Here is a 15,887-nt window from a genome sequence, read left to right on the forward strand (position 1 = left end):
TTTCTGTGGCGGGTGCAAATAACCTTGAGCCACACGGTAATTCGTTCATCCGGAGTTTTGACTAATTTGTTATCAAATTAAAGTATGGCAAAGGAAATATAGCAGAATTTAATGCATGTGAACAATCAGGCATTTATCTTGAGCTATGAATGAATGAATGCTTTATTTTTCGGTTCCAAACATAGCACGGAAAAGAAAACGCAAACATCCTTTTGAACAAATCAATTAATAACCGGAAAAAAAAAAAAAAGAAAGAAAAGAAAAGAAAAGACCAGGGGTCAGCAACCTTTCCTATTAAAAGAGCCATGTTAGGCCAAATAAATAAAATCTGTCTGGAGCCGCAAAACATTTGAACATTGTGGTGAACAGTGTGTCATTGTAAGTCTTTTTTTTTTTTTTTTTATGTACTTTTAGACTTGTCCACCTTTCTGTTAAATTTCTGACATTTTTGGCAATATTACAGGCATATTATGGTAATTTTCTGCCTCTCCTTCCTATTTTAGATGTCTTTTTTCATTGACATTTTATGTTAATTTTCGACGTTTCCTCTTATTTTTTGGACATTTCAGTCAGTTTAGGATTATATTTAGGTAATTAAAAAAAAACTTTTATCAACCTTTTCTCTCTGATTTTCTGACAACTTAAAAATTTTAATTCTTTATTTAATCATTCATTCATTTAAATAATAGTATTTTTAAAATATTTAAATATGTATTTTTTCATTTAACCATCAATTTATTTGAATAATATTTTATCCAAAAAATAAAAATAAATATGTAAAAAAATATATAATTTTCTTCTTCTTTTATTTTTTTTATTTTTTTTATTTTTATTTTTTTAATAGAGATCCACTGGGAGCCACAGGAGAGGTACTAAAGAGCCACATGTGGATCCAGAGCCACAGGTTGCAAACCCCTGCCTATCCTATACAGTCCCGTGAAAAGAACTGCAACAGAACAAAATAATTAAATACGACACCCACATCATAATTCCTAAATGATTTAAATTTGATCAATGGCATTATAAGCATGAATTGTTTTAATTTTCTTAAATCCCAATGGAGAAGTACACAGCTTCAATGCATCATCATGTCCATTTCACAATTTTACACCCAAAAGTGAATGTTGGTTCACACTTTCCATGATTTAATCATAAATAAACCCCTTAAATGACAAAGTTTCCTTCTTTTAATTTAAAGACATTTTGAATGCAAATAGGTAAGCTATTGTTCACTACACAAATATGACAAGAAAGGCAACAAGAGAGAAGAGTACAATATTTAAAGACCTTTCTTATTTCGAAAATTGGTGAAGCAGCATGTAGTTCGCGACCAAAAAAAAAAAGTTTGTTCTCTTCAATGTAACAGTAAACTGTTTTTGTCTTGTTTGCCATGTACAGACTCTTCTCTCCATTTCAAGGAATGAACTAAGAGCAACTCTTGGTGTCGCCCAATGTTCATTACCGTCATATCGAACATATTTGCCACTGTCGACATACGTTTCACGCCCCTCCACATCACACCTCCATCCAAATTAGACTGCGACTGGTCTTACAGAGGTCATTTTTAATTAAACTGAGATGAAGTTGCGTCGCGTGGGATTAACGCTTCAAATTATGAATTCATAACTAACACGCAAGCCCTCTGCTTTCAAGCGTGACTTCCATTATCATTTATGAACTGGATCAAATGGACATCCATGATTTTCTTTTGTGTGTGTTACGCGTGCGTGTGCACGAGCGCCAAGCAGCAATGAGGGTTTAATGAAATTAATTAACTAATTATGTAACGCAATTAACGGATATGAATAAGGACAATGGCAAAAAAAAAATACAGAGAATTATATTAACTAGGGGTGTGAATTGCCTAGTACCTGCCGATTCGATTCGTATCACGATTCATAGGTCACGATTCGATTCGATACCGATTAATCCCGGTATAAATCTATAAATCGATTATTGCAAATTTTTTTTTCTACCTGAATTTGGAAAATACTAATTAGTAAGCTTGTAAATGTACACCCGTAGATGAGTATGAAAATGTATTTCTTTGAAACTTGAGTCTTATAACTGTGAGCCACTGGATTTAACAAACAATCTGTTGCAATCCTTTTCATGTTTGAACAACATTGAAATAAAATATTAAGGTTTAATGTTCCTTTAAAGTACATTCTTCCATGCTTAACGTGTGAACCCTAACCTTAAGTAAGATGTTTTTTTTTTTATATTTCCATAAAAAAATATTTAAATATCGATTCGGCCACATATCGAATCGATTCGAGAATTGCGTGCTGTAATACCACGGTATATTGCCGAATCGATTTTTTTTAACACCCCTAATATTAACACATAATTGGTATCAATTATAGGCATTGTTTTAAGAATGGATGTTGGATACCACTTTTTTTTTCACACCGATATCAGTCGAGAAGTCAACCAATACAGATACCAAGTACCAATACCACAAACAAAACAAAACAAAACAAAAATATAATTTGAAAGAAAGATCTACATGTCCCAATAAAGAAATTTCCTTTAAATTGCATGGAATTAATGACATATTACTATTCTTCAAATTTCTAATTTATGGTTCTTGATCATATAACGGCCACTAGGGCTACAGAGACTGATATCGGCCTGCAGTCCCGAGTATAAATACCTTGAAACAAGGCTGGGTGAGATTTTATTTGGTTGTCAATCTCCAGAATAATAATAAAAAATAAATAAATAAATCTGTCAGTACTGATTATGAGTCATGCTTGCCGGAATAAATTGAAGATGTCCAGAAGAACAGAATGTTCTTTATAGTGCAAAAAAAATGCTGATATAATAAGCCATGAATATGCACATTATTCTCTCAGCCAGCTAACTCAATGCGTGTTTGCAAAGTGTGCACATATTAAGACACATTCAATATTGAATACAAGAGGTAAACTTATGACTCATCAATTTCTCAAAAACAAAACAAACAAAAAAAAACACCCCAACATCTACTGTGTAAAGATGAAGCCAATGTCGGTGAGATTTTGATTGATTGATTGATCGATCGATCGAACGGAGAAAAAGAAAACAGAAAGCGGGTAAAAGTAATAATTTACCTCAGAGATGAATGCCTTGGCAGTAGCTGGACTCATGAAGAGCACGGCTCTGCGTAGCGTGTCCCGGTAGCGGTGCAGCTCCTCCACCCGCATGGTCCTGAACAGGCCAGTGATCATCATGTTGACGTTGGACTCCACCTTCTGGAGGGACACGTCCATGCCCTGGTGGGAGGCGCGGTCCAGGAATTCTTCGACACCGCGGATATCTGGCGAAAGGAGAAAAGATGGTCACAGGTGATGTCAGTTCAGGTGTGAAAAAACAAAAAAAGATTCTAACGTCAAGATTCAAACCCAACACCAGCATCTACTGAAATTCAAACAGAATTCGCCTCTCCCTCCCACCGCTCGTTGAATCAGGGGTGCTGGTGTCTGTGGATCTCACTCTGCTTTATCTATCCTCCCCTCATTCCTCTCTTTAGTTTTTCCTCTGGTCTCTTGAGATCTCTTTAATTTGTTAGGTGCTGGATTTCACTTTGATGGACTGGATGTACTGGATTCTGTGAATCTCACTCTGCCTCATCTATCCTTCCCTCCTTCCTCTCTTTAGTTTTTCCTCTGGTCTCTTGAGATCTCTTTAATTTGTTAGAATTTAGACGCTTCTGGGGTTGGCGTAAGATTTTGATTTTGTAACCATGTGGAAGGCAGGAAGTGTTTGGTTGGTGCTGGATTTTACTTTGATTTATCTTTCTTTTCTTTTTATCCTTTCTGACCTTTTCTCTGGTCTCCTGACCGTTTGAACCTCACGACTCTGGCGAGACTCTGAAGTATCTGGTTAAGGTGAAGTGTAATGGGATTTTTATTAGGTTTATTAGGTGAATTAATGAGTATAAATTTACACGTATTTGCACGCACACATACACATAAAAAAAAAAAAAAAGAGAGAGAGCAATGATGATAAGACATTGAATCGGTAAGACTACCGAATGAACAATTCTGAGCTCTCTCTAGGAAAAAAAAAAAAAAAAAAAAAAAAAAAAAAAAGATTCGAACCCAAATCCTCTTGATAGAGGCTGTGAGGCAGACGCACCGATATACAAGGAAACCGGATGTTTTAACCTCACCAAGAATTGAAAATGTCTTCCATTACGATTCCGATCGCCTCACAATATGCAATATTTCTCGTGCATGCCCTGAAATTGTCCTATTCATGCAAAGACAACATCGTCCCACCCTTTCCTTCAAGTTGTGAGACCAATCAATCTAGCTAATTGCATAGCCATGACACCGACAATGGTGGCAATGTCATTTGTTTTCATATCGAATACATCATTAGGTTTCTGCTTCACGTATGACACACAAAGCGACATATAGGCACGCACGCACACATCCACATACATCATTAGCGGGGGATATCAACCAAAGTGTCTTAATTAGGATTACCTTGACCTGCACGTACCTCATTAAGTGTCGAGGCGTTCAAGCAGTGAACAAACTGACACCTGTATCCTTATTTTGTAACTGCACAAATTACTCTTGGTATAGATAATTGCTTTTTTTTTCTTCCTTTAATAACTCAACAACACTGAACTATGTCATGACCTACTTATGTATACTTTGATCGGAATAGAGTGAACCCCGGTATAGATTATTCTCACGCTGCAGCTCACACTTGGACACTCACACACATTAGCTGTTATGATTGCACTGATGACAATAAATAATAAGGCAAACCATTTACTTGTTTGAAGAAATTTTGCCAAATTTGACCAACATTTCCTGTTCTATGGGTAGATAATGTATATTAAATGAATAAATATGTCATGATTTGGGTTTGTGGTGATTTTTTATTTTTTTTTGCTAATTTGATTAGATTTAGCTTAGTCATGCACTCATTGTGTCTTTTTCATGCCTGTCTCGTTAGGTTTTTGTGTTTTCTTGTGCTCATCAACCCGGTCCCTTTTGTTGACCAATCAGCTTCCTCAGCCACTTGTGTTTTGTCCAGGTGTTCCCTCATTGTCTCGCCAGTTGCTTTGTGGGTTTTTCCGCGTCTTCATTGTTTGTGTTTGATGTCTTTGTCCAATCTTACTGTTTGTTTTGGTACTTTGAACCTTGCTATTTTTGGACTTCTGTTGATTTTTGTCTTTTTGATTACCATATTTTCCGCACTATAAGGCGCACCAAAAAGCCTTCAATTTTTTCAAAAGCTGACCATGCGTCTTATAATCCAGTGCGCCTTATATATGGATCAATATTGAGATCTCGTTGGCAAGACGCTATCGGTGACCCTGCACGATCGGTGACGCGCATGCGCAGAAGATCCCGCCATCTTGGATCGCGAGCTAATGCTAATACTTTACCTCAGAGAAAATAATAAAACAGCTGTTTATTCATTTTAGGAGTGAATGGAGCTGTCAGAAAGCGGGTTTGTAATCTATTAATAAAGTTTGACTGACCTATCTGACTGTTTTGTTGACATTCCCTTTAGCGCAGCACCATCTAATGGATGCATAACGTAACCCCAGCCTCTACTGTAGCACCTTATATATAAAAAAAGTTTTAAAATATGTCATTCATTGAAGGTGCGCCTTATAATGCGATGCGCCTTATAGTGCGGAAAATACGGTAATCCAAATACCTTGTTGGCCTTTTTGAAATTATTTCTGTATTTATTATTATTATTATTATTATTATTTTGTTTTGCTTTTTTAGTGCACATTTAGACCAGATTTTGTAGTGCAATCTTGTACGCTTAAATTCAATGACCGTTTGACAGACGTGGTGACAAATGCTCAGACTTGCGTGTACTTTGAAGGTGAGTTTGCTCATGGGAAGGCTAAACCTGTTTTGCAGTTTACAATCCATTCTTTTATTATTACTGAGATGTCAAACTGTTATACTAAGACGCCACGGTGGCCACTTAAGATGCAATAATTAAGTTCTATTTCCAATTCAGGTTCTAGCCTGCCCCTGAAAACAAAATCAGATGGGACTGGCTCCAGCTCGTCCGCAACCAATGAGGATAAAGAAAACAGATGGGTGGGTGGTCCCCATTACATCGTATGTCTTTGTGACATTGATGTAAACTCTGCGGTGGCATCAAAGAAAAAGAAATACAAAGAATGTTGAAAGAAACACACTTAATGACTGGGGGTCCTAAAATAGGTATGTATAGAATAAATTGAAGGCGATTTAGTTGCCATGATAAAACTAAGTGATTTCAACAGGGTCTTCGGACATCCTTGCTATGGCCTGAAAAACACTTTCGGTCTTTTTAGTGTGTTGTATGCGTGCAGCAGCCTTTTATATAATCGCCACCCGGTCGTGTTCTGCTGTTGGACATCTTTGTCTTTCCCTGAGCTTACACCTCTGGCTGTCCTTCCACCTGCACATCAACGCTCCACATAGAGAGCTTATTAAATTATGCAATAAGACTCAAAAAGTTGGGATGTTTCCTTAAGAAAAAAAAATAAATTCTGTATTATGAAGTCCAAGAAAAGTCTGGAACAGAAATGTATCAGAGCAGGCTGCTACATGTGGTCAGATAATGACATCTTGGTGAATCAGCATGTGACTCATTAGCCAAGGTGGTTGTAGCAGTCTTTTCCAAAAAATATGTCAGCAATAAACTGCATTCGTCCATAATAGACGACCCTCAAAAGGTTCACAATTGGCTATTGATGCCACAAGGTGGTGGCAAAGCTCCTAATCTTACTTCAACATAGTTCATTGGAACCAAGATATCACTCCTCAACTCAGGCATCAAAATGCCTGCAAAGCATATATATATATATATATATATATATATATATATATATATATATATATATATATATATATATATATATATATGATTGTAGTATTGTATTTTATAACACATCTCAATAAAGTTTTGACTACATATTTCGTGACAGCTTAGCTATATTGTGATTACATCACAAATTTGACTGACTTGTATGTAAGAAATATTGGAGATCGGGTTATTACTTCGAAACTTGGAAAGTCACAAAAAAAAGAAGCTCAAGTTTTACTTCCATGGGTGTGCTGTGTAAAGGTTGTCCTGCCCTGTCCTGTCTTATTCTGCTCTGTTCTGCCCTACCCTGTCCTATTCTGGTTGGGTAGGTAGAGAGCATTTTTACTAATTTCTATGCAAAAACAATAAATACATTCATCCATTTTCTTGACCGCTTATTCCTCACAAGTGTCGTGGGGGGTGCTGGCGCCTATCTCAGCTGGCTCTGGGCAGTAGGCGGGGTACACCCGAGACTGGTTGCCAGCCAATTGCAGGGCACACAGAGACAAACAACCATCCACAACCATCCATCAGGTACAACTCCGAGCGGCCAATTAACCTGCCATGCATGTCTTTGGAATGTGGGAGGAGACCGGAGTACCCGGAGAAGACCCACGCAGGCACGGGGAGAACATGCAAACTCCACCCAGGAAGGCCGGAGCCTGGACTCGAACCAGAGTCCTCAGAACTGGGAGGCGGACGTGCTAACCAGTCAACCACCATGCCGCCAATAAATACATCATATTTAAAAATATATAAATAAAATTAAGTGAGACTAACTAGTACCATACAGAACCAAGAGTATTGAGTGCCATCAAACTCTACACTTAATCAAAATGTAACAAAGTAAAATAAAATAAAATAAAAAAATAAGTAATACTAACAAGTGAAATATGACTAGACAAAGTAAAAGACTTTTGTGTGTATTACGACGGACAAGTAATTCATATAAGACATAACTGGAATTACAATAAGTCTAAAATTTTCTCATTATGTGAGATGACTTTAAAGTTGGAGCAAAGGTTGAGTTGAAATAATATAATAAAAAAAAACACAGACACAATGGTTTTGTATACAATTTAACAACCATGTTCCTTTTTTGCTTTAAGAGCTTTATCTCCTTTTGTTACGTGCTGTACTTCACTTCTGTTGGTGTTTGCCTCGACTCCAACCTTTCATTGGTATAGACATTTCAAATCCTCTAAGGATGTTAGCTACCAGCACCTTTTAACACAGCACGTTGAGTTGTTTCTGTGTTTATTTGTTCGCCTTGTTTCCCCCCACTCCGCTCCAACCAATGTGCAATATGCCGCCGGCTCTGTCTCTTCCTCCTCACTGCTTTAAAGACTCCTCATCACAGTATCTTTTATCTGTTTCTTTTTGTTTTTTGATTTTTGTCCTCTAAGCAATTATATGCTGGGAGCCAAATACGGACCACAGGGGAAACTTATTTACTCTCTCTATGTATGCCAATCATATTTACTTCCTTTCTTACAAACAGGGAACTTTCCAAATCTTTTGGGCTCCAAAGTAGTTTTCACCTACATTCATAAGCGTTGTTTTCATGCTTGCTTTTCCCTTCCATTCTTGTCCTCCTTTACAGTGTTGTGTGTATGACTGCCAGGCATTTTCAAAGAAAATTCATTACGTAGATGGCACAAGACCCCTATAAATATTGGGTAACAACAAGAGTGTTGACTGCCAAAGCATTAGGTGTGTTGTCTGTAAACTAGTGTGGTCAAAGTTAAAGCGTTAAATGTTTAACTCATGAGTTAAACCTTTAAATCCAGAGCTAACTGCAGCTTCAAACCTTTAACTTTGACAGTACTATTGCAAACATAAAAATACAACTACCGCATTTTCTGCACTATAAGGCGCACCACATTATAAGGCGCACCTTCACTGAATGACATGTTTTAAAACTTTTTCCATATATAAGGAGCTACACTAGAGGCTGGGGTTACGTTATGCATCCATTAGATGGTGCTGCGCTAAAGGCAATGTCAACAAAACAGTCAGATAGGTCAGTCAGACTTTATTAATAGATTACTAACCAGCTTTCTGACAACTCCATTCACTCCCGAAATGAATAAACAGCTGTTTTCTTATTTTCTCTGAGGTAAAATATTAGTAATAGCTAGCATTCCAAGATGGCGGGATCTTCTGCGCATGCGTGTCACCGATCGTGCAGGGTCACCGACAGCGAGACCTGTTGCGGCTCAATATTGATCCATATATAAGGCGCACTGGATTATAAGGCGCATGGTCACCTTTTGAAAAATTTGCAGGCTTTGAGGTGCGCCTTATAGTCGCGAAAATACGGTAATAGCTAATTCTGAAAATCATGATCAAAATTCCAATTACCTTATGAAGATCACATCCCAAAAGTTGTACAATTTGGACTTCAGCCATGATTTTCAGGATATATTGTCAGTCAGGGGTCAATTTGACCCACCGAAAGGTCGCCAAAAATAGAGACTTTTGATACCACTATTATTTTACAGACCGATACCAGTACTCAACTCTTGATTAGCCACTGATACTGATACTAAGTAATGATACCATTAGTACTTAAAAAAAAATAAAACATACTGGATAATTTTAAAGAAAGACCTATGCATCCAATGTAGCATTTTTCCTTAAAATTGCATGAAATTGCTCATTTTCTATTCTTCTCATTTTTATTTTTTATTTCAAATTTCCAATTTATAGTTAGTTGAAATAAGGTTTGTATGGGCCTGGAATTGGTACTTGTCCATCCCTAGTCAAAAATGAAACGTGATATGATAACTACAGAATAGAAAATGAACATAAATTACTGTGTCATGAGAAAGTGCCAGCCTACTCAATTTAAACAAAACATCTGATTAAATGTTAATTAATTGCAAAAGTTAATGTTAGCAAGCTAACATAAGTAGAATCAAACCCAGTAGCCTGTTACCTACCACTAATCTATGGGTCCAATGACACAATGCAGCTGTTGTGGTTTCTGCATGATAGCGTATCAGACAGTGTAGTCTGGTCGCCTCTTGATAGTGGCTCTGGATCTTCAGCAAAACTAGCTTATTATATCATGCTCGGATGAAGTCAGTCTGTGGGCAGATATTACTGTATGTAAATTAGCCTCATAACCACAAAGCTCAATGCCTGCTGAAATGCTGCCTGCATACACCACTTTTATTTATTGTAAAATGATGAACATTTTTACTCTATCTATCTATCTATCTATCTATCTATCTATCATTAGCATTAAGCTAGCAGGGCTTCTATCTATCTATCCATCTATCTATCATTAGCATTAAGCTAGCAGGGCTTCTATCTATCTACCCATCTATCTATCATTAGCATTAAGCTAGCAGGGCTTCTATCTATCTATCCTATCTATCATTAGCATTAAGCTAGCAGGGCTTCTATCTATCTATCCATCTATCTATCTATCATTAGCATTAAGCTAGCAGGGCTTCTATCTATCTATCTATCTATCTATCTATCTATCATTAGCATTAAGCTAGCAGGGCTTCTATCTATCTATCTATCTATCTATCTATCATTAGCATTAAGCTAGCAGGGCTTCTATCTATCTGTCTGTCTGTCTGTCTGTCTGTCTGTCTGTTCTTTATTTTAGTTTAATTATTCAGAGGTTAATTTCTCCTTAAACTTGGGAATGTTTGAATGATCTTCAGCTGTACCATGACAAGGGTTACAGGGTACATTTCCTCACTTTGTGAAGTCATTAAATATGCAAAACATGATTTTCAAGTAGTGCAGTCAAACTTGGCTGTAAAACCTCTCGGGAGAGGGAGAAAAAAAAAATCCCCAAAGTCTCTCCTCCACATCCTCCAGTTTGCAGGCTGTTAGATTCTATATGAAGCCCGCAGAGATTAAGTGCACTCTCCGGTTTAGTCAGTCGCTTCTTAAATTGAAATCTTTCTAGTATTTGAAATGCCAGACACATTTTCATCATACATACATACACTTGCCAAGGCTTACAATACGGCTTTTGAACATTCAAGGTCTAAGAGCAATGACTGATAAAATAAAGCTATTTTTGTCATTTTTTTAAATATTTTTTAATGCTCTCAACGCCTACCAAGTACAAGAAAGTTTATATCATAGGAGTTTTCCAGATTTTTCTTCTGCTGAAAACATTAGATTCACAATCCAAGGTTGTCCAATCACAGTTTATTAAAACAAAGTGACAGCGATCGGATTTTCTTTTCACTTTTTTTTTTTTTTTTTTTTTTTTTACTTTTGTTGTTGTTGTTGTTTTTTTGTTTTTGTTTTGTTGTTTTGAGCTTCTGGTTGTTCCTACCCAACTAAAGCCTCTCCCCCATCCAACTTGTCACCAATTTCTCTTCGTCCACAGACAAACGACACTCTTCTGTGCACTATCAGCAGACGTGATGCGATACGCCTTTGCCTCTTTTTTTTTGTGCAAACCAGCGAGATTAGCGCTTGACGTTTTCACAGTTTTCAGAGTTATGGACACAAACCGGGGAGAAACAAATCTCCCTTTGTTGTCGAGCAGCTTGTGACTTTACGATGAGAGAATTGCTCGTGGGAAGATTTAGGATGGGATGGGTCCCAATATAATTCATTAGATGGCGCACAATGTTGAGTGCACAAGGTAGCCTTATTTTAATAGTTATGAACTTTAATTCACCAGATACTTGCCACATAGTAGAAATGTAGGCCGATGAAGTATCTGTAGACCACACTATGGCAGACTTATATAATTCATATTGTGTACTCTCTGAGTCTAACGAATGCATCTAATATGACACTTTTTTTTATTTTTATTTTTTTTAAATTCAAAGCTCATATCATCATAGTTCTAATCAATTGCATTTTTGGAAGACCGTTCTCAACTAATCATGTTTTGACATAATATAAAACCTGCCATGTATGCTGTACCTTAACTTGTACCTCTTTTATTGCCACACGTTATGAAAAAAAACAACAACAACAAAACTCCACAGTGCCATTTCGCCAATTACGAGCATTCATCAGATTCCATCAGATTCCGTCACATTTCATTGTAATTCCATGCACCAGCAGCCCATTGAAAAGAGACACAATGCTGCCATCTGCTGGCCACAGTTAGGCAGTGTTTTTGATTCCACATCCCATTGACCAGGCAGCGCTGCACTTAGACGTTGCTCCGTCCATTTAAGAAAAAAAAAAAAAAAAAAAAACGTAGATGGCGTCATTTCACGTTTATGGCAGCATACATCTTGATTTTACTAATCGTTATTAAACGTTTTTGGCAGTCAAAGAGTTGAAAAAAAAATACATTATATTGTGTTTATATGCTTATGTGTTGTGTGTTTATGTGTCCATTAAACACAAGGTAAGAATCATCCACTGGTCTCTTTTTTTTTTTTTTTCTAGGGGCGCCTAGCAAAAAATAATTGCGAAGCACTGCTTTAGTCCAATGATAACCTTTTACCATGTTGCCTCGGGCCCTACATGTCACTGGGATGAAAACAAAAACAAAAGAAATCCTCTTAATGTCAGCAGCATTTTTTTTTTGCCACTAAGTGGTCATTCCCACGTTTGCCAAACAAGGTTTTGTTTAAGTTTGAGTACAAAGTGACACAAGCCAGCGTTGGCCGAGAAAGAATGGCATAAGCGAGAGAGACATGGTTGGCAGAAGCGGTAGAGGAGACCTAATGCATGTGTTCTCATCGCCTGGGTCGCACCACTAGAGCTGAAAATAAGCACAGTTGCGCCACAGCACCATTTGAGAGGACACATTTTCGACTGTCTGATCTCTAAAGGACTCTTCTTTTAAAAAGGAGAGGTCTTTGGGGAGCCCTAGTATCATCTTTAAAAGGATGATACCAGTGCTGTGATGATACAACTTTTCTCTGTCCCTCGTATGCTTTCCTTTCTCCGTGGACATGGGGAAGCCCATTAGGGAACAAGAGTGATGCTTTAAAAGAATCTTCAGTGGCTGGCTGAGTGAACAGCATGGCCAAACCCCAGAGGACCCGTGTGGTAAACCAGCGACCACAAGCCACAGAGGGCATCTCGGGCATGTGTAAATGTACATCCATTTTTGTGCAAACTGCGGCTCATGTTTGAAACGGCCCATTCGGGGTCACCTTTTGGGTTAAACGCTTGAAAAGTTTTCTCAGAGGTGTTCTGTGTTTGTTCCAGTCCTAACTGAGGCTTGCTTCGGGGCATTTTGCAGGAGCTTGACAATACTTGGAGGTCAAAAGGTAAAAAATGTTGAGATGTGTGATATTTCACTGTAGTAGGGGAATCACATGGAGTTTAGCAGTTCTGTTTTTGATTTTCTTGACAATATTGTGTGTAATTTTCAGTTAAAAACCGACAAAATTGTTAGCCTGGGTATAGTAATGGTGTTTGCTGTCTGTACACCAATCATCACATGGGATTATATTTTGGGTTTAACACTTAGTTAAATAAATAAATGAATAAATAAAGTGTTCTTTGTCAGTTCCTGTACCAAATGGAGTAGAAAATGTGTAATGGAGGTCATCAGTGTTTTTTTTTGTTTTTGTTTTTTTTTTGTTTTTTTTCTTTAAAATTGTTTTGGGTTTACAAAAATAATACTTTTTTCCCCCTCAATGCATTTTCAATGGGGTCAATTCTATGCAGATTTTCGCTGTTTGTGGAGAGTATCCTCCCAGAATAGCGGGGTACCGCTGTATAGTTTCAAGTTGTAATATCACCATTCACCACTAGATGGCAGAAATTGACTACAACCCGAGTCTGAATCTATTATTATTATCACTATTATTTTTTGGAATGACATGCAGGACAAACATAGTACCTAAATAATATTACAATTTTTCTGTGAGTTAATGTTGGTTTTCTGTTTAGTTATGTGCCGTCCTTGAATGGTAAACTTTAGACTTGGACTTGACTTTATTGATCCCTTTGGGATGGCTCCCTCAGGGAAATTTACATGTCCATCAGCAATGAGAACAGATAATAAAATAAAAAATAATTCAATCAATCAATAAATAAGGTTATTGCACCAGAGATTGAATTAATAATAATAATAATAATAATAATAATAATAATTATTATTATTATTATTATTATTACTACAATAATAATAATAATAATAATAATAATAATAATAATAATAATAATAATAATAATAATAATAATAAATCAATCAATCAATAAATAAGGTTATTACACCGAAGATTGAGTTAACACTTCATCTGACTGGGTAAGGACCTAATCGTTTTCACCCTAAATGGTGCATGATCTTGAGGTTGCAGCAAAATTATGGAAATAATTTGTCTGAGCCCAATGGATTTTCACGTTGAAAATTTACTTAGTTTACCTTCTGGTTTTAGCAAAATCTTGAAAAATATTCTAGGAGTCACTGTTCAGGGGTTTCTGCTTTTAGCCTGTTGTGATGCAGCTGTATTACAGAAGATGTGAAGACGGCTTCCCACACTCGCCAACCCCGAACCAGAAGGTTCATGACTAATACCAGACTCTACTTTGCGTGGGTGATTTAACGATGGGGAGGGTTGTTACGCTGATCTGTGGGACGAGCATTGCATGCTACTCCCCGCCCCCCCACAAGGGCTGCATTAGTCACTATTCAATATTAATCCAATAAATAAACTGTGTGCAGTAGCTCACTCATTAGAAGATGCTTCCCTCTGAAATATTTAGCACACCGATAAACTGCTTTAATGCAGCCGGAGATTGAGTTGGAGACGCCGGAATGCTTTTCAAAACAATCCCACCGCAGAGTTCCCATTGGAGATCAATGATGACCACGCATTACTTCTTTTTTTCTGTCGAGTACAGTGAGCAAAATGGAGGCTCATTAAGGCCATGAGAAGTAATTCAACCCTGAATCACCGAAGGCAGAAAACTATCACGCGTCTCTTTATGGGGCTTGGGCTTGTCGGACTGCGGCGTCCACCGACTGATGAATGGCGTCACAGCTGGTGTTTACCCACCGGCGAGAGAAAGCAAACTACTTGCTTTGACACCACTCATTAAGGGTGCGTTTGAAAAAGAAACATATTTTTGAGGTTTGGCCCATTAGGAGCAATGCATCAGCCGTCTCCCCTGTATGACTCACAGTTAAATTACCTCCATTTTCGAAGTGCAAGAATGCAGATGGAAGGAAAATGAAGGGAGGATAGTTTGGAATAGAAAACAGTCAGTCTGCCTTGACAGAGGTAACCGTGTGGACAAACAGTACATATTCCGCCCACTGTCGCTAATAATGATGCTCCAAACATGTCAAATAGTCAAATGGCTTCATCATGGCAGCAACACTATATATTTAAATACACGCAAAAACCCTTTTGACTTTTAAAATAAAGGTAACATTTCATAAATAGCTTTCTTTTACTTGAATTCTATACTATTTATTGAGTATCCAAATTTTATAAGCAAACTGTGGCATTTCAAATAACCAATATACCATATTTTCCGCACTATAAGACGCACTTAAAAGCCTTCAATTTTTTCAAAAGCTGACCATGCGCCTTATAATCCAGTGCGCCATATATGGATCAATATTGAGCCGCAACAGGTTTCGCTGTCAAGACGCTATCGGTGCCCCTGCACGATCGGTGCGCAGAAGATCCCGCCATCTTGGATCGCTAGCTAATACTAATACTTTACCTCAGAGAATGAATAAAACAGCTGTTTATTCATTTTGGGAGTGAATGGAGGTGTCAGAAAGCTGGTTTGTAATCTATTAATAAAGTTTGATTGACCTATCTGACTGTTTTGTTGACATTCCCTTTAGCGCAGCACCATCTAATGGATGCATAACGTAACCCCAGCCTCTACTGTAGCACATTATATATATGGAAAAAGTTTTAAAATATGTCATTCATTGAAAGTGCGCCTTATAGTGCGGAAAATACGGTAACTAATCCAGTGAAGTAATAACAGAAAAAGATGACAACTCGTCAGCCGTCCCTTTTTCTGCTAAAATCTAAGAACATGATATACATCCATACAGTAATCACCTTTTCATTGATGCCTTTTCAGCAACCTGAGCTTTGCCTTGATACTTTTATTTACTGACAATGTTGTTGGAG

The 15,887-nt window shown here is 37.3% G+C and overlaps 1 protein-coding gene across 8 annotated transcripts in view; it reads right to left on the reverse strand.

The window, feature by feature from the left end:
* Positions 1 to 15,887, reverse strand: part of grid2 (glutamate receptor, ionotropic, delta 2) — a 475,459-nt gene that overhangs the window by 191,119 nt on the left and 268,453 nt on the right. For all 8 annotated transcript variants that reach the window (XR_013283658.1, XR_013283660.1, XR_013283659.1 and 5 more), the window contains one exon: positions 3,096 to 3,301. Coding sequence is in view for 5 of the 8 variants with exons in the window: in XM_077522426.1 (XP_077378552.1) it covers positions 3,096 to 3,301 (206 nt within the window). In the remaining 3 variants the exon portion in view is untranslated. The remainder of the gene's footprint in view (positions 1 to 3,095; positions 3,302 to 15,887) is intronic.

Source organism: Festucalex cinctus, chromosome 5 (assembly GCF_051991245.1).
Source record: "Festucalex cinctus isolate MCC-2025b chromosome 5, RoL_Fcin_1.0, whole genome shotgun sequence".
In the NCBI taxonomy this organism is placed as follows: Eukaryota; Metazoa; Chordata; class Actinopteri; order Syngnathiformes; family Syngnathidae; genus Festucalex; species Festucalex cinctus.